This window comes from Gorilla gorilla, chromosome 4, assembly GCF_029281585.2.
Source record: "Gorilla gorilla gorilla isolate KB3781 chromosome 4, NHGRI_mGorGor1-v2.1_pri, whole genome shotgun sequence".
Taxonomy (NCBI): Eukaryota; Metazoa; Chordata; class Mammalia; order Primates; family Hominidae; genus Gorilla; species Gorilla gorilla.
The window spans coordinates 182,582,630-182,607,905 of record NC_073228.2 but is presented as its reverse complement, the minus strand read 5'-3'; the positions used below and the strand labels follow the sequence as shown (position 1 = coordinate 182,607,905).

General features: G+C 45.0%; 1 protein-coding gene across 10 annotated transcripts in view; it reads right to left on the bottom strand.

The window, feature by feature from the left end:
* Positions 1-24,969, bottom strand: part of LOC115933006 (protein FAM153B) — a 37,676-nt gene extending 12,707 nt beyond the window's left edge. For 8 of the 10 annotated variants that reach the window (XM_063707054.1, XM_063707055.1, XM_063707058.1 and 5 more), the window contains exons 1-16: positions 24,826-24,969; positions 22,554-22,697; positions 20,288-20,346; positions 19,373-19,397; positions 16,487-16,566; positions 15,992-16,016; positions 12,865-12,935; positions 12,381-12,405; positions 11,203-11,273; positions 10,716-10,740; positions 8,641-8,711; positions 8,174-8,204; positions 6,480-6,550; positions 5,995-6,019; positions 3,639-3,709; positions 3,181-3,211 (exon numbers count right to left, since the gene is read on the bottom strand). In XM_063707054.1, the coding sequence (XP_063563124.1) occupies positions 3,181-3,211; positions 3,639-3,709; positions 5,995-6,019; positions 6,480-6,550; positions 8,174-8,204; positions 8,641-8,711; positions 10,716-10,740; positions 11,203-11,273; positions 12,381-12,405; positions 12,865-12,935; positions 15,992-16,016; positions 16,487-16,566; positions 19,373-19,397; positions 20,288-20,346; positions 22,554-22,697; positions 24,826-24,856 (856 nt within the window). In that variant the 5' untranslated portion in view covers positions 24,857-24,969. Of the gene's footprint in view, positions 1-3,180; positions 3,212-3,638; positions 3,710-5,994; positions 6,020-6,479; positions 6,551-8,173; positions 8,205-8,640; positions 8,712-10,715; positions 10,741-11,202; positions 11,274-12,380; positions 12,406-12,864; positions 12,936-15,991; positions 16,017-16,486; positions 16,567-19,372; positions 19,422-20,287; positions 20,347-22,553; positions 22,698-24,825 lie in introns of those variants that run through there. The other 2 variants (XM_063707061.1, XM_063707062.1) reach the window with 2 other exon arrangements.
* Between the last annotated feature and the right edge of the window lie 307 nt (positions 24,970-25,276).

Below are 25,276 nucleotides of genomic sequence, written 5' to 3'. Positions count from 1 at the left end.
CATATCCCTTAGGATTCCTGCCAGCCACAGAGGGCCTTGAGCGACAGCTGGACTTGGACCTCTCCAGTGAAAGCCAATTTAGGTTTCATTCAAAGCACAAGGATTTGGGATTGGATGGGATTGGGTGAGGGGTGGAGGCCAAAACTGTGCTCAATCATGTGTTCTGCCCTCAGGACTCCAGGATGCTGGGGCACATGTAGGAATCCCAGAGGAAGGATTCCCTATGTCATCTGACCCAGGGAGCACCCTTAGAGCAGGAGCAGACAGTGAAGACAGGACAGGAAGGTGCTGTTGCAGGTCCCGAGAGTGTAGAGAAAGACAGTGGGCTCCTTTCACCTCCTGGCACACGTATGAAGGACTTTGTCTTCAGGATCACGTAGCGCCTGTGTGGGGCTGTGTCCCACCCCACACTCAACTTTACACCTGCATACTCATCTTGTGATCTCTATTCACAAAAAAATGCCACCTCATCAAAACCCAGGGCTCTGGTGCTTGCTGTGGCAAAGGCAGGAATGATCTGGTCTTCTGCAAAATGTAATCTTTAAACACCAGAGCAAGAAATGATGGTGACATACACAACTCGCACAAAGCCCGTGAGAACAAAACTCTTAGGACTTTCTCATTAAGATACAAAAAATCCCAAGTCAGACTTCTACACCTGTTTCATATTTAGTCACTTCACTGATCCCATCCTAGGCTCCAAAACAAGTGTAACCCAATTCCCAAGAACCCTGTCTCACTGGTCAACCCTGGAGTGTTGGTCCCTACCTGACCAGTCTATTTCCTCCTGGATGGATCCAGAGGTGGTGCCCATGAGCCCATGTACAGAGACACAAACATTAGCACTACTGCTCTGTCCACTGTGATTCTCCCTGGGCTCTGTGAACTCAGGGGCCTTTATGAAGGCACTGCTCACAGTTGTGAGCCTTCAGGTAAGACAGAGGACCTGAAATAATCCCTTTCAACTGTTCACCGACACTGGCTCATAGCATCTCTTACCTCCAATCTGAGAACCTGAGATTCCAGCCTTGATGCAAATGCACTGAGTTAGGTGGGTGCAGAGAACAGAACCTGGGCCAGACTCACAGCAGCTGCTTCCCAGGTGATTCTGGGAGAATGGAGATGCTCTCTTAAGAGTAGACTTTTGGCAACTGGGAACTTCTAGCATGGCTCTTGTGAGGAGGTTATGATTTTTTTCATTTATTTTAACATGAATGGGCACATATGCCACTGAGGACCATACTGGAATGCACAGGTCTAAACCCAAAGATGAGGAAGATGTGACTCTCCCCCCTGGTGATTCCTGGCAGAGTGGTTTGCTGCTCTGATCTGACCATTCATGGATGGGTACTTCAGGGGCACAGGAACAAGCTCCAGGCCCCCTGTGAAGTGCAGGGATGCCACAACAAAAATAAAAAAGCCTGGTCCAGCAAAGGAGGACTCGTAAACAGAAAAACAGCATCTTCTGCAAGGAGAAAAGCTGAACCAAAGTAGCCAGGGTAGAGATGAGGGGGACACTTCATTGACTTCAGGAGCCCACCCTATTCTCCTGTGACCTTGGATCAGAATCCACTCAGGTTTCTAAATTACCATGAGAAACAACAGATTGAAGGAGATGAGCAGGAAGCCTTTTCACACTGGCGCTGGATCTCAGCAAAGGGTTTGGCAGCATTGGAACATTACTGGGGCCCAAGATGGGCTGCCCAGGGCTAAGCTCTGGGATGAGAAGGAACGAGGAGGACATTGTCCTTCCCCTCCGTGACCAGCCATGGCCAGGATTCATCTACACATGAGTAAAGCAAAACAGAGTTTAGGACTAACAATTCCAAGACTATCTCAGAGAGAAAGGCAAAGTGATGTCTTATACGTCACACAGGAGAGTTGCAAGGACCACCTGGACTCTGGAGCAGCCCCTCTCCCTTTGCTGAGTTCACCTTGCACTGAAGCAGGGTCCTTTCTCACCTCCCCTGCAACTAGTGTGGGGCAGGTATCCTGCCTGATGATTATCTCATTAAATACAATAGAATATGCCACTGATGATTGTCTGCTTTTGAACAGGAGCTGAGGAATGACTTCACCATTCTAGACCAAAAGCCTGAGGACTCTGTGTGTTTTACATTAATGATGACACTAAAGCCCACTGTGCAATGTACCTACTCAAACAAACCCTGGGTTAGCTGACCATTGAGACCATCCGATAATGATAGTGTTTGGGATCTGAATAGCTTTCCATTCTCCCACATGCACACGGAGGTGCTGGAATAACTTGGCCTAGCAAGAAATTATACCAGGGCTTTGTGACAAATTCAGTGTAGTAGCCCATGGCATTAACCTTCCACTCATCCCTGAGTTCACATGTGCCTCTTCCACTTAAAAGACCAAGAGCTTGGGAAGTTCAACTCTGCAGCATGTCCTTCTGAGGACTGCGGATATTAAACTTATCTTCAGGTACAGCTGTGGTAGAGGATGAATGGGTTGATTTATGCAAACTGTGCAGTGGTGATGGAATTTTTCTTGGACATTGATCCTCGTGTTGTGCTTTGAACATGGGAGTATGTTTTCTGGGGAAATGCACACACACTCGCAAAGACATCCACAATCATTCCATATAGACTCTCTCCTCTGTCCCTCCCAACTCTGATGTACTACCCCACCTTCCATGACACTGCTGCTTCCAGGGATGACAGTAGCATGGTTAGAGTACTGGACTCTTAGTTTGTTGGGGTGTTTTTTTTTTTTTTTGAGACAGAGTTTCACTCGTTGCCCAGGCTGAAGTGCAATGGCACAACCTTGGCTCACCGCAACCTCTACCACCTGGGTTCAAGTGATTCTCCTGCCTCAGCCTCCTGAGTGGCTGGGATTACAGGCATGTGACACCACACCCAGGTAATTTTGTATTTTTAGGAGCGATGGGGTTTCTCAATGTTAGTCAGGCTAGTCTCAAACTCCTGTCCTCTGCTGATCCGCCCGTCTCCGCCTCTCAAGGTGCTGGGATTACAGGCGTGAGCCACTGTGCCCGGTGTGACTCTTAGTAGTTTTTAAACCAAACTTCCCAAATCTCATTTCTGGCAGAAAGCTCAAACCAGAGTGGCCCTTGAGCAAAAGCAGGTGAAGCAGCGCCACCTTTACAACACTATAAGATTTCAAACCTAAACAAAGAGATGATCCCAGAATACGTACTCTTTGCCGGTGTGGCTGGGTCCACCTGCATCTAGAGAAAAAGAAAACACTATGAGGGTCAGACCATGCTGTCTCCTGTGTGTGCAGGTCTTCACTTGTTGACGTTAAAAAGCCAGATGGTAAACAGTGGTTGAGACAATGGCCCCGGTATCTAGAAGACATGCGTGGAAAGGCGCAGGATTTCTGTGCAACATTCTCAATTGTTTCTGTTTGACAATTCCAAATTCTTCTCAAGAAGAAGGCATTTCTCTTAAGGAAAATGCCTGTTGACACACAGTTTGTAAGTGTGGATGCCATCTGAAACCACTGTTTAGTTGATAATGAACTCTGGCATTTGCCACCAAGAAATTCTGTCAGTCACCTATAGTGTACATGGTGAGATGTATACATCTTAATTCAATTGAAACAGAGAAACCGAGAGAAATAAAATTTCCTTTTCAGAGGAAAGACGACTTTACCATGTGAACCCCTGTGGCTTCCTCAGAGACTGTCTGCTCTGGCACATGCTCCTCCAGGTCTTCCAGGTCACCTAGGAAACAGAGTCGCTATAAGCACATGAGCTCCACTGAGTGAATCCCTCAGGTGGTCTTGGAGCTGTGGACACGGGGCTGGCGTGTGTGGAAAGGTGTGTTCACAGCACAGACTCAGCTGCTGCCGGTCCATCCTCCATGGTGGAGAGGGAAGGCAAATGGTGAAGGAAGGCACCAGGAAGGCCTCAGAAGACAGAGCCTTGGTCCTCTAGCTACGCCAACCTCTTCGCCATGAAAGAACACATCTCAAACAGGGCACACCACACAGTGTTTCACTGCAGCATCCAGGGCTCCTCCTTCCTAATCTGACCTCAGCTAACTTGTCCTTCCTTCTTTATTCCCTCGAGGTCATTTCCTCCCAGGATCCACCTGTCCTGCTGCTGTGTTTTTTGTCCCTCCCAGAACTTGCTTTTTTTTTTTTTTTTTTGAGATGGAGTTTCTCTTTTCTTGCCCAGGCTGGAGTATAATGGTGCCATCACGACCCACCACAACCTGTGCCACCTGGGATCAAGTGATTCTCCAGCCTCTGCCTCCTGAGTAGCTAGGATTACAGGCGTGCATCACCATGCTTGAGTAATTCTGTATTTTTAGGAGAGACGGGTTTTCTCCATGTTGGTCAGTCTGATCTCGAACTCTTGACCTCAGGTAATCTGCGTGCCTTGGCCTCCCAAAGTGCTGGGATTACAGGCGTGAGTCACCATGTCACAACTTTTGTACTAGATAAAAAGCAACCCTTCCTCAAAGAGGAGACTTAATTCTAACTAAAATGTCCTATGTATTCACTAACCTTTTGTTTTAAAGAAGACTAAGCCAAGATTTGAAAATACTCAATTATCCTACCATTTAAAGATGACCGCTACTTGGCCCGTGATGTTTGTGCTTCTGCTCTTCCTTTTAACACAGTGTGTGTGTGCCATGGGACCTGCTGCTGCTCATGCTCACACTGGCTCCAGCACTAGGACAGCCCATCATGGGGGCAGCAGGGGGGGGTGCTGAACCTCTCCAACCCAGCTGTGTAGAAGAGTCCAGCAGAGAAGATGAGGACCAGGGTAACATCCAAGTTTTTCCTTTGGTTCTGATTTGGTGCTGTGTCTTGGGGGTATGTGCTGAACTGCAGCATATGTAAGGCTTGTGGAGATTATGCCATTAAATACAATATAACACGCCTGATTATTTTGTGCTTTTGATCAGGACATGAGAAAATAACACAGCACTGCATGAGCCACCCTCCATCATGCTAGGAAGGCAAGTGCTCACCCTGCCTCTCAGACCCTAGGGCAAACCCTTTGGTTTTCTTTTCATGTTGCTCTTTCTGAGCTGAGCACACAGAAACCATGACTAGGCTGAGGGATACAAGGCTGAAACTCTACACGACCCTGGAATTATCCATTCTGGGCCCCATTATCTTATGGTCAATATGAGGCCTCAATGGAGAAAGTTGGGGTGATTTCCCCCTAACCCCGCCTGCAGGCTCCTCTCTTCTCAGTTTCCCAGCAGAACTCGCTGTAGCATGAGGCTGCTCCAGGGTCTAAATGCACAGGAAGAAGCCCTGCCCCACTCTCCCTGCTCAAGATGGGTGGTGGAGGGTCAATTCTGAGGGCTTTGGTAGATAAAAGGCTTGTAAAGGAGGGAAGGGGTCAGAGTGAGATGTCATGCCATTCTAGTGGCAAGAGGAAATAGAAAGGCCTGTGAAGAGGTGAGGTTTATTAGAAAATAAAGTATAGCAGGGAATTCCGAATGAAAAAATAAAATCAGCAGAGATCCTGACACAGTCCTGTTCTATGGGTGCGCAGTGAGAATTTGCCTGGGTGTCGAGATGATTTCTTTTAGGTTAATTAAAGTGTCCTGTGTGTGAAATAAACTGTACACTTTGGAAGCTTACAAGTTAATTTTTTCATGTGCCTGCAACAGGACTGCAACGGTGATGGAAATCTCTGTTGAGAATGTGGACGCTAGAAAATCCGGGGATATGTAGTACGGAAACCCACACACACCCCCCCAGACACACTGACCACGGCACCACATGAATTCACAAAAGACATGAGCAGGCCCCTTGCACGGGATCCCACCCCACCTTCAGAGAACACAGTTGTTCCCGGGGACTGCAGAATGTGGCCACTGTTTCTTATCTAGAAAAACCATTTCTCCCATCACAGTCTAGGTCCTCATTCACAACATGAAGCTCAGCTCAGGCTGCCCGTCTACAGGAAAGCCAGTGAGACAGGGCCACATTCCTCAACATCTGGATTACTCATCAGTATGAGAGGGGTTCCCCAATACGTACCACGTTGTGGAACTCCCAAGGATGTCTGTAACGACAGAAAATAAATTGCTATGAGCATCAGACCATGCTGTGTCCTGTGAGCACAGGACTTTTCTTCACTTAGTGACATTAGAAAACAAGATGGAAAACCAGTGTTCAAAGGAACCCCAAAGAAGAACAGAGCAAATCAACTCATACTAAAGACACACATTTTTCTCAGAGGATGTTTCCTCTGAAGTCCATGTTGGCTGGCAAGTAGCTGATTTTGCTCCAAAGAGAACAAAATTGGTAAGGCTCACTGCTACACAACGGGTGACTGATGCTGTCATTTTCTCCCACTGTCTTAAATCAAGCCTCAGTGGGGACAGACTCTCACTTACCATTTCCCCCAAGGACACTGTGTAACTAAGATATATATTGTCAGATTCTCATATCTTAATTTAATCCCAATAAGATAAAGCTAAGAAAGCAACAGTTTTTTCTCAGACAAATCCAGGTGGCCTGACCTTCACCTCCTCTGGGTCCTCCTCCTCGCCGTTGTAACTGGACAGCTCCTGAAGTACATCCCTGATCAGAACTAGGAGAATACAAAGTGACCGTCAGCACCTTGGTGGTGGTGCTCATGCACAATTCAGTAACACTGCTTGAGGTGGGTTTGGGAGGAGGGTAGCAGGCACAGGAGAGATGCAGGAAGAAAGAGAATCAGGGCCTTTGGCTTCCTAGCTCCAGGCCACCTCATAAACATAAAATAGCCAATCTCAGTGCACACCACGCAGTGCAGGCTGTGTGTCCCTGGCAGTCTCTTAGGGCTCCTCCTTCCTAATCTGACCTGAGCTAACTTGCCCTCTTATTGATCCCTGCCAAAGTCATTTCCTCCTCAGAATCCACATGTGCTGCTGATCTGTTTATCATCCCTTCTAGAAGATTTTGTACGGAATAAGAAGCAACCTTTCTTAAAATAGGAGATTTAATTCTAGCCAGAAGATTTTATTACTAACTTTCTGGTACAAGGCAAATAAACCAAGATTTGAAAATAATTTTCCTACCATTTAAAGATGACCCCTACTTAGCATGTGGTATTTGTTCTTCCACTCTCCCTTTTCAACAGAATTTGTGTGCACTATGATGTTCACTGCTCCTCATGCTCACACTGACTCCAGCACTGGAGCAGCCTGTCATGGGGAGCAGCGAGGGGGTGTGGGGGGCGGGCACTGACCCTCTCCAACCCAGCTGTGCAGGAGATTCCAGCAGGGAAAATGGGTGCCCGGCTAACACCCAAGTTGAGCCTTGACTTTTTTTTATTGGATTCTGTCTTGGGATTGGGTTCCACTGAACTTCTAAGACTTGCGGTGATTATCTCATCAAATACAATAGCGTATGGCACTGATTATTGTCTGCTTTTGAACAGGAGCTGAGGAATGACCTCAACGCTGTAGACCAAAAGCCTGAGGACTCTGTGTGTTTTACATTAATGATCACACTAAAGCCCACTGTGCAATGTACCTACTCAAACAAACCCTGGGTTAGCTGACCATTGACACCATCTGATAATGATAGTGTGTTTGGGATCTGAATAGGTTTTCATTCTCCCACATGCACACGGAAGTGCTGGAATAACTTGGCCTAGCAAGAAATTATACCAGGGCTTTGTGACAAATTCAGTGTAGTAGCTCATGGCATTAACCTTCCACTCATCCCCGAGTTCACATGTGCCTCTTCCATTTAAAAGACCAAGAGCTTGGGAAATTCAACTCTGCCGCATGTCCATCTGAGGACTGGGGATATTAAACTTATCTTCAGGTACAGCTGTGGTGGAGGATGAATGGGTTGATTTATGCAAACTGTGTAGTGGTGATGGAATTTTTCTTGAACATTGATCCTCATGTTGTGCTTTGCAGATGGGAGTGTGTTTTCTGGGGAAATGCACACACACTCCCAAAGACATCCACAATCATTCCATATAGACTCTCTCCTCTGTCCCTCCCCACCTTACATGACACTGCTGCTTCCAGCGATGACAGTAGCATGGTTAGAGTGGTTTACTGGATCTTAGCATTCTTTTAAACCAAACTTCCCAAATCTCATTTCTGGCAGACAGCTCAAACCAGAGTGGCTCTTGAACAAAGGCAGGCAAAACAGTGCCATCTTTGCAACTCTGATATTTTGAACCTAAACAAAGAGATGATCCCAGAATACGTACGTTCGGCCAGTGTGTCTGGGTCCCCCTCCATCTAGAGAAAAACAAAACACTATGAGGATCAGACCAGGCTGTGTCCTGTGTGCACAGGTCTTCTCTTCACTTGTTTATGTTAAAAAAACAGATGGTAAATAGTACTTGAGACAATGGCCCCGATATCTAGAAGACATTCGTGGAAAGGCACAAGATTTTTGTGCAAGATTTTCAATTATTTTTGTTTGACAATTCCAAATTTTTCTCAAGAAGAAGGCATTTCTCTTAAGGAAAATGCCTGTTGACACACAGTTTGTAAGTGTGGATGCCATCTGAAACCACTCTTTAGTTGATAATGAACGCTGACATTTGCCCACCAAGAAATTCTGTCAGTCACCTATAGTGTACATGGTGAGATGTATACATCTTAATTCAATTGAAACAGAGAAACCGAGAGAAATAAAATTTCCTTTTCAGAGGAAAGAAGACGACTTTACCATGTCAACTCCTGTGGCTTCCTCAGAGACTGTCTGCCCTGGCATATGCTCCTCCAGGTCTTCCAGGTCACCTAGGAAACAGAGTCGCTATAAGCACATGAGCTCCACTGAGTGAATCCCTCAGGTGGTCTTGGAGCTGTGGACACGGGGCTGGCGTGTGTGGAAAGGTGTGTTCACAGCACAGACTCAGCTGCTGCCGGTCCATCCTCCATGGTGGAGAGGGAAGGCAAATGGTGAAGGAAGGCACCAGGAAGGTCTCAGAAGACAGAGCCTTGGGTCCTCTAGCTAAGGCAACCTCTTTGAGATGAAGTAACCCATCTCAAACAGGGCACACCACACAGTGTTTCCCTGGAGCATCGACGGCTTCTCCTTCCTAATCTGACCTGAGCTAACTTGCCCTCCCTTCTTGGTCCCCTAGAGGTCATTTCCTCCCCAGGATCCACATGTCCTGCTGCTGTGTATTTTGTCCCTCCTAGAATTATTATTATTATTATTTTTGAGATGGAGTTACTCTCTTCTTGCCCCAGCTGGAGTATAATTGTGCAATCTCAACCCACCACCACCTCTGCCTCCCAGGTTCAAGTGATTCTCCAGCCTCAGCCTCCTGAGTAGCTGGGATTATAGGCATGCATCACCATGCCCGGTTAATTCTGTATTTTTAGGAGAGATGGGTTTTCTCCATGTTGGTCAGCCTGGTTTCGAACTCCTGACCTCAGGTGATCCACCAGTCTTGGCCCCCCAAAGTGCTGGAATTACAGGTGTGAGCCACCACGCCTGACCAGAATATTCTGTACTAGAAACAAAGCAACCTTTCTTCAATGAGGAGATTAATTCTATCAAAATATTCTATGTATTCACTAACCTTTTGTTTTAAAGAAGACTAAACCAAGATTTGAAAATACTCAATTATCCTACCATTTAAAGATGACTGCTACTTGGCCCGTGATGTTTGTCCTTCTGCTCCTCCTTTTAACACAGTGTGTGTGTGCCATGGGACCTGCTGCTGCTCATGCTCACACTGGCTCCAGCACTAGGACAGCCCATCATGGGGGCAGCGGGGGGGGCGGTGCTGAACCTCTCCAACCCAGCTGTGTAGAAGAGTCCAGCAGAGAAGATGAGCACCAGGATAACACTCAAGTTTTTCCTTCGGTTCTTATTTGGTGCTGTGTCTTGGGGGTGTGTGCTGAACTGCAGCATATGTAAGGCTTGTGGAGATTATGCCATTAAATACAATATAACACGCCTGATTATTTTCTGCTTTGGATCAGGAGATGAGAAAATAACACAGCACTGCAGCCAAAAGCCTGACCTCTCAATGTCTGTTTCCCATTTGTCACCACACCAAAGTCCACTGTAAAATGTACTTATTCCTACACTGAGTTACGTGACCATTGAGACAATCCTATATGAGAGACAGTGTTTGGGATTTCTGAAGGCCATCCAACTTCCATATGCACACATAGGTGCTAAAACTCTCTGGCATAACAACAAATTATACCTGAACCATGTGATTACTTCAGAGTAGTAGCCCATGGCATCAACCTTCCACCCACTCCTGAGTTCACCTCTGCCTCTTGCACTGAGGAGATAAAGCGCTTGGCAAATTCATCTCTGCACTATCTCCAACTGTGTACTGGGGATATTAAACTGGCCTTCGGCTACAGCTGTGGTGGAGGATAAATGGGCAGATTGATGTTAAGGTGTGCAGTGGTAATGGAATTTTTATTTACAACACTCATCTTTGTGTTGAGCTGTGCACATGGAAGCATGCTATCTGGAGAAATGTACACATCCTCCCAAAGACATTCATAATCACTATACACAGACTCTCTCCTTATACCCGCCCCCCACCCTGATGCACCTCATTGGATTTCATAGAATGACACGGCAGCTAACAGAGACTACGTAGGATGGTCACCACTCGTCAGTACACTCTTAGAAATTTCTTCCCAAACCTCATTTTCCAATAGGAAGCTCCAATGAGAGTGGTTCTCCAGAAAAAGCAGGCAAGAACGTGTCACCTTTCTCAACACTTAGATTTTTCCTTAGCAAAAAGGCGATCCCAGAATACGTACCATTGGTTTGGGTGCCTGCGTCTGCCTGCGTTTAGAGAAAGAAAAACACCATGAGGGTAAGATCATGCTGTCTCTGTGCACAGGTCTTTTCTAAACTTGGTGCTATTAGAAAACCAGATGGGAAATTCTGGTGGAGGCAATGGCCACAAAAATAAAGCCTAGAGAACATCTGTAGAAAGGCACCAGGTTTTTGTGCAAGATTATTTAAAATTTATTTTGGTTGCAAATTCATAATTCTCAAAAAGGTTTTTCTCCTGAGGACAATGCTTGCTGACATAGTTTGTAACTGAAGCTGTCATCTATGAATGCCATCTTCAATCGGTTCTTAGTTAGTAATGAATTCTCATTTTACATTTTCCCACCAAGAAATTCTGTAAGTCATGTATAATGTACATGGCAGTAAGATTTTCCTATCTTTATTCAAGTGAAATTGAAAGAAACCTAGGAAAATGAAATTCCCCTTTCAGACAAAAAAAGAACAACTTACATGGGCAACAGTGAGGAGACTCTGATTGGATGCTTCAGGTAGATATTCTGCTACAAACTCCTCTAGATGATCTAGGAGAAATAGGGTAAGTGTCACTGCATGGATTCCGCTGAGGGAATCCCTCAGGTTGTATTGGGTGGTGTGGACATGAGGCTGGCATGTGTGAAGAAGGTGGGCTACCCCAGACGGAGCCGCAGGCCCTTTCTCCTTGGTGGTGCAGACAGGCAAATGAGACAACGAGGAAAGCCATGGGAACTAGAGCCTTGGTCCTCTGGCTAACGCAAGCTCATCAATGGCACTCAGCTGATCTCAAAGATGGCACACCATAGGGGCAGGCTGTGCTTCCCTACAACGTCTCAGGTTCCTCCTTCCTAATCTGACCTGAGCTAACTTGCCCTCCCTTTGTGATCCCTTCTGAGGTCATTTCCCCCTCAGGATCCACATGTGCTGCTGCTGCTCATCATCCCTCCTAAAACATTTTGTATTGCATAAAAGCAACCTTTCTTCAAAAAAATTTAACCTTTGGTGATCAAGCCTGGCAACTACTCTGTGTCTGGCCTGACCCTGAAGTCAAAAAAACTTATGACTTCACTGAACCTTTGAGTCAAACAGAATTAAACCAAGATTTGAAAATGCTCAGTTATCCTACCATTTAAAAATGACCCGCACTTAGCTTATTTGTCCTTCCACTCTTCCTTTTCAACACGATGTATGTGTCCATGGAGTCAGTTGCTGCTCATGCTCACGCTGACTCCAGCACTAGGACAGACCATCATGGGGGGCAGTAGGTGGGGGCGCTAACACTCTCCAAACTAGCTGTGCAGGAAATCCCACTGGGGTGATGGACACCAGAATAACACCCCAATTCTTCCTTGAGCTCTTATTCTGCACTGTGTATTGGATGTGTGGGCTGAATAAGGGCATGTGGAACACTTGTGGCCATCATGTTATTAAACATAGTAGAATATGTCCCTGATTGTTCTCTGCATTTTTTTTTTTTTGAGATGAAATCTCACTCTGTTGCCCAGGCTAGAATGCAGTGCCATGATCAAGGCTTAGGTGCAGCAAACCACCATGACACATTTACACCGATGTAACAAAGCTGCATGTTCTACACATGCATCCTAGAATTGCAAGCAAAATAAAAACAATAAAAAGAGTAAACCCAGAATACATACCTTCTGATGCAAAGCGTACACTTCTCTGCAAATAGAGAAAAGAAAAACATTATGAGGGTCAGACCACACTGTGGCCTGTGTGCACAGGTCTTTTCTGCATTGTTGACATTATAGAAAGCCCAATGGAAATAGTGAAAATAGTCAACACAAGGGCCCCAAATTAAAGCCTAGAGGGCACGTGGAAAGGCACAAGTTTTCTGTGCATGATTTCCAAGTTTATTTTCATTGCATGTTCATTGCATGATTAGTTTCAAGAAGAAAGCACTTCTCCTATGGAAAATGCTTACTGCCCTAGAGTTTTTAAGTGAACCTGTCATCTTGAATTCATTCTTGCTGGTAATTGACTCTGACTTTACAGCTGCCCACCAAGACATTCTGTAAGTCATCTATAATGTACATGGTAAGATGATCATCTCTTATCTCAATTTCTATGGAAACTAAGAGAAATAAAATTCCCACCTCAGATAAACAAAAAAGACTTTACCTTGACAGAGCCTGGCAATGTCTCCGAGAGTATCTCGGGTGGACGCTCACGTGATGAGCTTTCGTCATGTTCTAGGAAACACAGAATAATTGTCAGCACGTTGGGTGCACTGAAGGAATCCGTCAGGCAGACTCGTGCTAAAAACACGGGGCTGGCACATGTAGACAAGGGGGGTTAACTGCAAAAATGGACCTCCTGCCAGAACATCCTCCTTGGTGATGAAGCAAGGTCAATGAGACCATCAGGAAAGCCACGGAAGACAGAGCCTTGGCAGCACAGACATGCACTGCTGATGCCATGGCAGTGTCCCATCACTCCCCTGTGCGTTTTGAGGCCTGGGAAATTTCCACTTTCTTGTTGAAATGTGACAATGTCATTTATCTTTCCTGGGTCTACATATGCCTCTCTTGCACTTTCCATTCATTTTATTGAACTTCAGACATTGTTGTGGTAAAACATATACAAAATTTATTATTGTAATCATTCAGTGCACACTTCAGGAACAGACAGACCAGAACCGCAGGGGCAGAGAAGAGAAAACCTCACTGTTTGAGGAGCCCGCCCTCTTCTCCCTGACCCTGGATTACAACCCACGCAGGTAACTGGGTAAGTGTGGGAACCCGGAGACTATAGAAAATGAGCAGAAAGTTTTTGCACACTTGTGCTAGATCTCAGAACAGGAATGCAGGCATCGGAACATCACTGGGGCCCAAGATGGGCTTCCCAGAGCTGAGCTCTGGGATGAGAAAGAAGGAGGAGGACACAGTCCCTGCCCTCCCAGTGACCAGCCATGGCCAGGATTCCTCCACCTGTGAGTAGGAGACTACAGACTTTGGGACTGATGATTGCAAGGCTGTCTCAGAGAAACTGATCTCTTATGGATCACACGGGAGGGTTGCAAGGACCACCTAAACTCCAGGGCAGCCCCTCTCCCTTTGTTGAGTTCAGCCTGCCTTAGAGCAAGGTCCCCTCCTCACCTCCTCCAACACTAGCATTGGGCAGCTGCCCTGCCTGGGAGCTGAGGCTCCCTCCAGTAAAACGGAACTCTGGGCCAGGACACTCTTGGCCAATAGTAGCTACACAAGGACCACCTGTCCAGCGACTCCCAGAAGCTGATCTTTGTCCCAGCCACAGGGTGATCAAGCCTGGCAACTACTCTGTGTCTGGCCTGACCCTGAAGTCCATCCCTAATGATCATGTCCTCTCTGGGCTAAGTTGAACATTTCAGGAACTCACTCCTGTTCTCTGTCTCTCACTAATTTCTGGTGGTGCCATTGCTGTCAACACACAGGGAGATGGAGAAGACAAGAAACAAGAAAGTAGCTCCTCTGTCCAGGCTTTTGGGAAGATGGCCAATGTTCAGGCCAGCCGTGAAGTTGGAGCTCAACTCCTCCTTCAGATGAGGCTTGAACATTCCGGCCGTGCCCAGGTGATGTAGAACTGACTCTCCTGATGTTGCACCTTGGCTTCCCTCGTGGCTTTGCTGCCCTCATGCCTTCCTTCTGCTCCTCCAAATCATATTCCTCTGCAGGCCCAGGCCAAGGCTGTAGCCTGCTCTCTCTCACATAGAGCCCAACGGGCAGCTGTCTATGAATTTTTACAGCCCCAATGTTGGTAACATTGATTTGTACCTTTAATCCCTCACAGCAGAAAGCCCCCTGAGTACCACAGAAAACTATATTCTAGAGATTAAAGATGACTAGGGGAATCGGGTTATGAGGAGACAGTTTCTGAGGTTAGTGACGGACATTTTAAAATCACACCAGCCTGATTGTTTTACAATGTGGGATAAGTAATGACACCTACACAGCAATCAAATTTGATTTATACACAATAAGTTTCCACCAAATGCATACTCCAAGAAAAAACTCAAGCTAAATTTGGCTGAGTTTGTATTCCTATTCACCGAAACCAACTGCGTTCACTTGTTTTTTGTTGTTGTTGTTTTTTTGCAACAGCCTTCAGAAACAAACAAGCACCTTTGCCAACAGTCGGTTGAATGGGGACATCGTGGAGCCTCTGCAGTACCACAGTCGAGTTTGCTTTCCCACCTGCAGTGCATGAGCCACCCTCCATCATGCTAGGAAGGCAAGTGCTCACCCTGCCTCTCAGACCCTAGGGCAAACCCCTTGGTTTTCTTTTCATGTTGTAGTTTCTGAGCCGAGCACACAGAAACCATGACTAGGCTGAGGGATACAAGGCTGAAACTCTATATGACCCTGGAATTATCCATTCTGGGCCCCATTATCTTATGGTCAATATGAGGCCTCAATGGAGAAAGTTGGGGTGATTTCACCCCAACCCCACCTGCAGGCTCCTCTCTTCTCAGTTTCCCAGCAGAACTCGCTGTAGCATGAGGCTGCTCCAGGGTCTAAATGCACAGGAAGAAGCCCTGCCCCACTCTCCCTGCTCAAGATGGGTGGTGGAGGGTCAATTCTGAGGGCTTTGGTAGATAAAAGGCTTGTAAAGGAGGGAAGGGGCTAGAGTGAGGTGTCATGACCACTCCAGTGGCAGAGGAAATAGAAAGGCCTGTGAAGAGGTGAGGTTTATTAGAAAATAAAGTATAGCAGGGAATTCCGAATGAAAAAATAAAATCAGCAGAGATCCTGACACAGTCCTGTTCTATGTGTGCGCAGTAAGAATTTGCCTTTGTGTTGACAGGATTTCTTTTAGGTTTATTAAAGTGCCCTGTGCATGAAATAAACTGCAAACATTGGAAGCTTACAAGTTAATCTTTTTTTGTGCCTGCAACAGGACTGCAATGGTGACGGAAATCTCTGTTGAGAATGTGGACGCTAGAAAATCCGGGGATATGTAGTGCGGAAACCCACACACACGCCCCCAGACTCACTGACCACGGCACCACATGAATTCACAAAAGACATGAGCAGGCCCCTTGCACGGGATCCCACCCCACCTTCAGAGAACACAGTTGCTCCCGGGGACTGCAGAATGTGGCCACTGTTTCTTATCTAGAAAAACCATTTCTCCCATCACAGTCTAGGTCCTGATTCACAACATGAAGCTCAGCTCAGGCTGCCCGTCTACAGGAAAGCCAGTGAGACAGGGCCGCATTCCTCAACATCTGGATTACTCATCAGTATGAGAGGGGTTCCCCAATACGTACCACATTGTGGAACTCCCAAGGATGTCTGCAATGACAGAAAATAAACTGCTATGAGCATCAGACCATGCTGTGTCCTGTGAGCACAGGACTTTTCTTCACTTAGTGACATTAGAAAACAAGATGGAAAAACCAGTGTTCAAAGGAACCCCAAAGAAGAACAGAGCAAATCAACTCATACTAAAGACACACATTTTTCTCAGAGGATATTTCCTCTCGAGTCCATGTTGGTTGGCAAGTAACTGATTTTGCTCCAAAGAAAGAACAAAATTAGTAAGGCAAAAGCTCCCTGCCCCACAATGTGTGACTGATGCTGTCATTTTCTCCCACTGTCTTAAATCAAGCCTCAGTGGGGACAGACTCTCACTTACCATTTCCCCCCAAGGACACTGTGTAACTAAGATACATATTGTCAGGTTCTCATATCTTAATGTAATCCAAATAAGATAAAGCTAAGAAAGCAACAGTTTTTTCTCAGACAAATCCAGGTGGCCTGACCTTCATCGCCTCTTGGTACTTCTTCCATATGCTGTATAGGTGGAGCTCCCGTAGTCGCCGTAGTTGCCGTTTCATCTCAACTAGGAGGATACAGAGTGACCGTCAGCACCTTGGTGGTGGTGCTCATGAACAATTCAGTAACACTGCTTGAGGTGGGTTTGGGAGGAGGGTAGCAGGCACAGGAGAGATGCAGGAAGAAAGGGAATCAGGGCCTTTGGCTTCCTAGCTCCAGGCCGCCTCATAAACATATAATAGCCAATCTCAAACATTGCCCACCTCGCAGTGCAGGCTGTGTGTCCCTGGCAGCCTCTTAGGGCTCCTCCTTCCTAATGTGAACTGAGCTAACTTGCCCTCTTATTGATCCCTGCCAAAGTCATTTCCTCCTCAGAATCCACATGTGCTGCTGATCTGTTTATCATCCCTTCTAGAAGATTTTGTACTAAACAAGAAGCAACCTTTCTTAAAATAGGAGATTTAATTCTAGCCAGAAGATTTTATTACTAACTTTCTGTTACAAGGCAAATAAACCGAGATTTGAAAATGCTCTACTATCCTACCATTTAACGATGACCCCTACTTAGCATGTGATATTTGTTCTTCCGCTCTTCCTTTTCAACACCATGTGTGTGCACCATGGAGTTCACTGCTGCTTATGCTCACACTGACTCCAGCACAGAGACAGTCTGTCATGGGGAGCAGCGAGGCGGGGCAAGGGGTGGGCACCGACCCTCTCCAACCCAGCCGTGCAGGAGATTCCAGCAGGGAAAATGGGTGCCAGGCTAACACCCAAGTTGAGTCTTGAGATTTTATTGGATGCTATGTGTTGGGATTGGTTTCCACTGAATTTCTAAGACTTGCGGTGATTACCTCCTTAAATACAATAGCGTATGGCACTGATTATTGTCTGCTTTTGAGCAGGAGCTGAGGAATGACCTCAATGCTGTAGACCAAAAGCCTGAGGACTCTGTGTGTTTTACATTAATGATCACACTAAAGCCCACTGTGCAATGTACCTACTCAAACAAACCCTGGGTTAGCTGACCATTGACACCATCCGATAATGATAGTGTTTGGGATCTGAATAGGTTTTCATTCTCCCACATGCACACAGAAGTGCTGGAATAACTTGGCCTAGCAAGAAATTATACCAGGGCTTTGTGACAAATTCAGTGTAGTAGCCCATGGCATTAACCTTCCACTCATTCCCGAGTTCACATGTGCCTCTTCCATTTAAAAGACCAAGAGCTTGGGAAATTCAGCTCTGCAGCATGTCCATCTGAGGACTGCGGATATTAAACTTATCTGCAGGTACAGCTGTGGTGGACGATGAATGGGTAGCTGAGTAGCTGGTATTACAGACATGTGCTCCCTGAGTAGCTGGTATTACAGACATGTGCTTCCTGAGTAGCTGGTATTAGAGACATGTGCTCCCATGCCCAGCTAATTTTGTATTTTTAGTAGAGATGGGGTTTCTCCATGTTGATCAGGCTGGTCTTGAACTCCTGACCTTAGGTGACCCGCCCTCCTTGGCCTCCCAAAGCACTGGGATTACAGGCATGAGCCACCGTCTCCAGCCAGAACATTTTGTACGAGGTAAAAAGCAACCTTTCTTCAAAGAGGTGATATAATTCTAGCCAAAATATTCTACATATTCACTAACCTTTTGTTTCAAAGAAGACTAAACCAAGATTTGAAAATACTCAATTATCCTACCATTTAAAGATGACCTCTACTTGGCCTGTGATATTTGTCCTTCTGCTCTTTCTTTTAACACAGTGTGTGTGTGTCATGGGGCCCGCTGTTGCTCATACTCACACTGGCTCCAGGAATGGGACAGCCCTTCATAGGTGACAGCAGGTGGAGGCGCTGACCCTCTGTTACCCAGCTGTGCAGAGATTCCAGCAGATGAGATGGGCACCAGGCTAACAGCCAATTGGCTCTGTGAGATCTTGTTGGGTGCTGTGTCTTGGGTATGTGTGCTACTGAATTGGAGCATTTCTAACGTTTCTGGTGATGATCTCATTAAATATAATAGAATATATCTCTGAATGTTCTCTGCCCTTGACCGGGAACTGAGGAATACCCCATCACTTAAGACCAATGGCCTGGCAGCTCCCTCTGTATGTTTCATATTAATGACCGCACCCAAGTTCACTGTACAATGAACCTACTCAAACTCTGGGTCAGCTGACCATTGAGACCATTCTATTGTGGTATACAGTGCTGGAGATCTTTATAGGCCAACATACTTCCACATACACATAGATGCTAAGGACTCTCTGACATGGTGACAAGTTACACCAGGGCCATGTTATAACTTCAGACTAGTAGCCCACAGCATCACCCTTCCACCCATTCCTGAGTTCATCTATGCCATTTCCATTTAGGAGACCAAAAGCCTGAAAAATTCATCTCTACATCATCTCCATGTGAGGACTTGGGATATTAAACTTACCTTCAGCTACAGCTGTGGTGAGGAATGAATGGGTTGATTTTTTGCAAAAATGCAGTAGTGATCAAATTTTGTTTCTAGAATATCAGTCTTTGTGTTGTGCTTTGCATATGGGAATGTATTTTCTGGGGAAAAGCACACAAACTCGCAGAGACATTCACAATCATTCCACATTGACTCATTCCTCCATACCTCCCAACTCTGATTCACAACACCCTCTTCTATCCAAATGACCCTGTTCCTTCCAAGCACCAGAGTCAACGGTCACATTTCTTGACCAGGTTCTTCACTCGTCAAGACAAAAGTGCTTGAGCCACATTTCTGGCAGGAAGTTCAAACCAGAGTGGCTCTCCAGAAAAAATGAGGCAAGAAAGTGTCACCTTTGTCAACACTAGAATTTTTCCTCAGCATAGGGGTGATTCCAGAATACGTACTGTCTCTCTCTGTGTCTTTGTCCACCTGCATTTAGAGAAAAACAAAACACTACAAGGGTCAGACCATGCTGTGTCCTGTGTGCACAGGTTTTCCTTTTCCCTCCCTCCCTTCCTTCCTTTCTCTTTCTTTCTTTTTCTTTCTCTTTCTTTCTTTCCTTTCTTTTCTTTCTTTTTCTTTCTTTCTCTTTTTCTCTTTCCTTCCTTCTTACTTTCCCTTCCTTCTTTCTCTTCCTTCTTCCCTTCCCTTCTTCCTTCCTTCCTGCCTCTCTCTCTCTCTCTCTCTCTCTCTCTCTCTCTCTCCCCTACTCCCTCTCTCCCTTCCTCTCTCCCTTTCTTTGCTGGAATTTCACTCTGTCACCCAGGCTGGAGTACAGTGTCATGATCATGGCTCACTGCAACATCCGCCTCCTGGCCTCAAGCGATCCTGCTCCCTTAGCCTCCCCAGTAGCTGAGATTACAGTAGCCAGTCAGCATGCCCAGCTAATTTTTGTATTTTTAGTAGAGATGGGGTTTCACCATACAAGTCTTTTCTTTACTTGGTGACATTAGAAAAGCAGATGGGAGACAGTGGTTGAGGCAATGGTCCTAAAGCCTCGAAGACACTTCTGGAAAGGCACAAGATTTTTATGCAAGACTTTCAAGATTGTTTTGGTTGTATAGTCACAATGTTGTAAGAAGAAAGCTTTTCCCCTAAAAAAATTCTTTCCGCTATACAGTTCATAACTGAAGGTGTCATCTAAGAATGCCATCTGAGATCATTTCTTACCTGGTAATGACCCTCACATTTTCCCACCAAAATATTCTGTAAGTCATGTATAATGTACATGGTAAGATTTTCATATCTCAATTCAAATAAAATAAAAAAGAGCCAAGAGCAACAAAATTTCCATCTCAGAAACATAAAGAAGAACTTACCGTATGAACGCCCAGGACATCTTCAGATGAAGCTTCCTGCACCAGGTCCTCATCGTAATCTAGGAAACACAGAGTAACTGTCATCATGTTGGTTCCACTGAAGGAATCCCTTAGGCAACCTTGGATGCTAAGGACAGGGGGCTGGCATGTGTAAAGGAGATGGGTTAAGGGTAGAAACTTGGCTGCCACTGGGACACCCTCCTGGGTGATGAGGGAAGGCAAATGAGACCATCAGGAAAGCCACAGAAGTCAGGACCTGGTTCTCTGGCTAAGCCCCCACACCACTGCGAAAAAGGCAGAGTTCACACAGGGTGGCACACAAATGCACTGCTGATTTCGTGACAGTGTCCCATCACCCCCTTGTGCATTTCGAGGCCTGGTAAATTTCTTTTGTTGTTGAAATGTTATAATGTCATTTATCTTTCCTTGATCTACATATGCTCCTCCTGTACTTATCATCCATTTAATTGGCTTTAAAATCAGTATTGTGGCCAAAATACATCGTATTTATTATTTTAATAATCAAGTGCACACTTCAGGGGCACCAGTGCCATTCACAATTCTGTGCAGTAAACTAAATGTAATCCAAATCCAGATGTCTTACTTTCCACCTTAGGAAACTAGAGAAAAAAGTATAGTGTAATGTAAACCAGGCAACCCTCCTCCCCCAAAATATAACAATATTTGCAGAAATCAATGTAATAGAAATAATAAAATAAAGAAACTCAACAAAACCAAAAGCTGCTTCTTAGAAAAGATCAATAGAATTGGTAAACCTCCAGCCAGGCTAATCACAAAGAAAATACAGAAGACACGACGTACAAACAATATGAATAGAAGAGGAATTATCCTTGCTGATCCCATGATCATTAAGAAAATAATAACAATACTTTCAACAAATCTATGCCTGCAATTTTTTAAGTGCAGGAGTGAAAGTCTGTTGAAAAGTTTGAGAGTAGGAATGACAGGAAGCACAGTAGCCTTTGATGAGAACCAAGCAGGCAACTTGTCAGATTCAAGTGTCTACACCCACAAATTTCCTAGCTTAGATGAAATGGACAAATGCCTTCAAAGGGAGAAACTACCATAACCACCCAAAGGAGAGATAGATAATCTGAGTAGGCCTCTATCATTATAGAATTTAATCAGGAAGTAATAACTTTAAAAAAAAATGCCCACATAATTGTACTGGTGAATTCTACCTAACACAATGGAAGACATAGTCTTACCAGCAAGTGATCAAAATTCTACATATTTACCCAGCTGAATTAGAAAATTATGTTCATCTTAAAATCTGCACAAGAATGTGGGCAGCTTTATTCATAATTACCCAAATTGGAAGCAGCTGAGATGGTCTTCAGGCAGTGAGTGAACCAACTAACCCTGTTTGATGAAACCAATGGACTATTGTTCACTGATAAGAATTATTAAGCTGTTAAGCTTCAAAACGATACAAAAGATCTTACATGTATATTGCTAAGTAAAATAAATTAGTTATACGTAGCTACATACTCTATGATTCCAACTCTGTAAAATTCTGGAAAAGGAAACCTATAGAGGCAGTAAAATCATCCATAGTTGTCAGGAATCCTCAGAAAAGGAGAGGAATTAGTAGATGCAGCTCAGGTCATGTTTAGGATGTGAAATTATTCCGTCAGGGTGACAAAAGACATTGTCAGTTTGTCAAAACCCATAGGCTGGACAACACAGAGTGAACCTTGATGCTAACCCTAGATTTCTGTTCATAAGAATGTATCACTATTGGCTCAGTCACTGATGCTAACCTTGGACTTCTGTTCGTAAGAATGTATCACTATCGGCTCAGTCATTGTTACGAGCGTTATCACACTCACAAAGACGGGATCACCAAAAAACACTGAGGAAGGCGGGTATATGGAAATTTTTGTTGCCACTTCCTCCATTTTTCAGTTACTTCCAAATAGTTTGAAGTGATGTCCATTACTTTACAAACCTGGCAACACTGTCTCAGAAAAAGATCCTTTTTAATTAATGTTTTAACAATCAGCAAAATGTCTACAATTTGCACTGAGATGTTATTTACTATTAAAAGTAAACCCAAATCTGGAATGGAAATACACCTTTACTCCTCTGGTTGTAGCACTAGTGATTGACTTAACACATTTAAATATGCACACATGAAATAAAGAATATAGCATCGCAATTTTATAATTGTCTGAAATATGAGACACTGAAGAATCTAGAAATCATATCATGAATGAACTGAATGACTGAATTTCCACAACACCTTCCATTGATTCAACTCTAGGGTATATATGGCCGGGATGCCAGTGATGCCAGTGATAGGTGATTTTCTTCTCACGCTCGCGGTGGCAGACGGTGGATTCCCCCGGCATCCTAGGATACACTATTTCATCCTCGTCACAACACACTGGGAAATGAATTAAAATAAAGACAGGTGTTGGTGTCTTGCCGCAAAAGATCAGAGAAATGAGTAATTATTTATTCACAGCTTAAATGTTTGATTCCATTGTTCATCATCTGCAGAGCAAAACCCTCTGAATCTGAGTTGGGCTTCAGAAAGACTTGCACTGTGGGTTGCACGTATAAGTGTGCAGGCAAATGCCTGTATTGAGATGAGACATTACAGAAAGGTAGTAGATTGGAGTGACCAAGAGCATAGGGTCCGGAGCATAGGATCTGAGCTCAGGGACTTCTGAGAAGCTGCTAGAACCTGAGGAAGTTCTATAGATCCCTCTGTGCCTCCTAATGGCCTACGTTATGTTAAAAGGGTAAGAATAGTTAAATGGACCTAAAGCCTTAAAACGGGTGCTTCCTAAGTGCCATAAAGTGTTCAATTATTTCATGTCTGGAAGAATAAGCCAGGCCCTTGGTAGTGGTTAATAGAGAAGCCACTTGGGGGACTCCAGGGCAGTGGAGGCTAAAATTCTTTTCATTCTTGACATGGGTCTCATGCTTTAGAACTCGTGAAAAGTTTTTGTTTGAATTTCCTGTGATGCCCACATCGGCCCAGAGAGATGGGCAGAGCAGGGGCTGCCACTCAGAGTTGACGGTTCAGGGAAGTGAAATGAAGAGATTTGAAGCGACCTGCCTAGGGTCGCAACACTGACGAATGATAGATCTGGGACGAGAATTTGGTTGGTTTTCTGGGGACAGAGATCCCTGAATACCTGAGGCCTCTAAATCATGGCCTGGACCCTGAACCTGGAGCTCTTTCCACTCCCTTTCTCAATCCTCCTGCACCAAGGGCTCTTCAGGAAGGTTGATGTATTTGGAAGAGGTGCTGAGTCCAGAAAAAAGCCAAATCATTTAACGAAACAAAACTCCTGTCTCTAGGTTTTAACTCCTGGGCTAAAATATGGCACTTTCCTGCAAACGAAGCCTCTCTGAGGAACAAATTCAAATGTCTGGTCATCCTACCCATTGCCCTGTATTGTCAGCTGTCTGGCAGTGAGCACCCCTCCATGACCAACTGACCACAGCAAGGGACCAAGTTCTGCTTGGCACCCAAGGTAGTTCGGAACTTAGGACATTCCAAACTAACTACCACTTGATGGCTGTGCCAAGAATAAACTTCCCTTCAACTGAACCATTCTGAAGAAGCAATTAATGGCAATTAACTGAAAATGTGGCCCCCCAGTGGATTTTTCAGCAGTTTATTCTGTATCTAGTCTATGAAAGTGTGTGTGTGGCGGGGGAGGCTGGGTGTGGTGGCTCCCACCTGTATCCCAGCACTTTGGGAGGCCAAGGTGGGCAGATCACAAGGTCAGGAGTTCAAGACCAGCCCGGTCAATATGGTGAAACCCTGTCTCTACTAAAAATACAAAAATTAGCCAGGCATGGTGGCAGGCACCCGTAGTCCCAGCTACTTGGGAGGCTGAGGCAGGAGAATTGCTTGAACCTGGGATGCAGAGGTTGCAAAGAGCTGAGATTGTGCCACTGCACTCCAGCCTGGGTGACAGAATGAGACTCTGCCAAAAAAAAAAAAAAAAAAAAAAAAAAAAAGAAAAGTCCAGGCACTGTGGCTCATGCCTGTAATCCCATCACTTTGGGAGGCCAAGGAAGGTGGATCAGGAGGTCAGGAGTTCAAGACCTCCCTTGCCAACATGGTAAAACCCTGTCTCTACTAAACATACGAAAACTAGCCAGGCGTGGTGGCGGATGCCTGTAATCCCAGCTACTCAGGAGGCTGAGGCAGGAGAATTGCTTAAACCTGGGAGGTGGAGGTTGCTGTGAGCCATTATCACACCACTGCATTCTAGCCTAGGCAACAGAGCAAGACTCTTCCAAAAAAAAAAAAAAAAAAAAAAATTGGCATTGGAAACAGTGTATTTTCTAGAGAAAAGTATTTGAGGCAAAAATCTTGATAGAAGAATAAAAAAACACAAATTGAGTAATAAAACTCTGAAACATATTTATAAATCTGTAGACAAATAGGAGCTGGGGAAATAAAAAAAAATCAGAATGACATTTAACGTACAGGAAAACTGGCTCATCTGAAGAAATTGCAGTCAGAAGATGGAAATGAACATACATACCTTCGAGAAAACAACTATAAACACATCCCATTGTGAGTCCTCTGAGACAACTAAGCTGCGTTTACTGCCAACGTTCAGTTGCCAGAATGGCAGTTAAAATGAAAGGCAAGACCTATATCATCAGATCACCTCAGCAACAGGTCACAGTAGAATTTTCGCAAGCATCCATGTCACAATATGGGACCCAACTGCTGTGATCTAGACCAGTCCGTTGTCACATCGACAAGGGGTCACTTAGACTCCATGTTTCATTTCAAAAACTGAATCTCAGACACACAGTATTATTCTATGTGTATGAAACAAACATTAAAGGAGGAAAAAGATTTGCCTCTCAAATATATTTGATAGTGAAAATTTCAGGGTAAAGATAAGAAAAGTTAATACATTGAGAATAAAGGGAGATTCCAGGCTTGATGTGAAATGCCTTCCCCACCAGTTTCTACTATTCCTG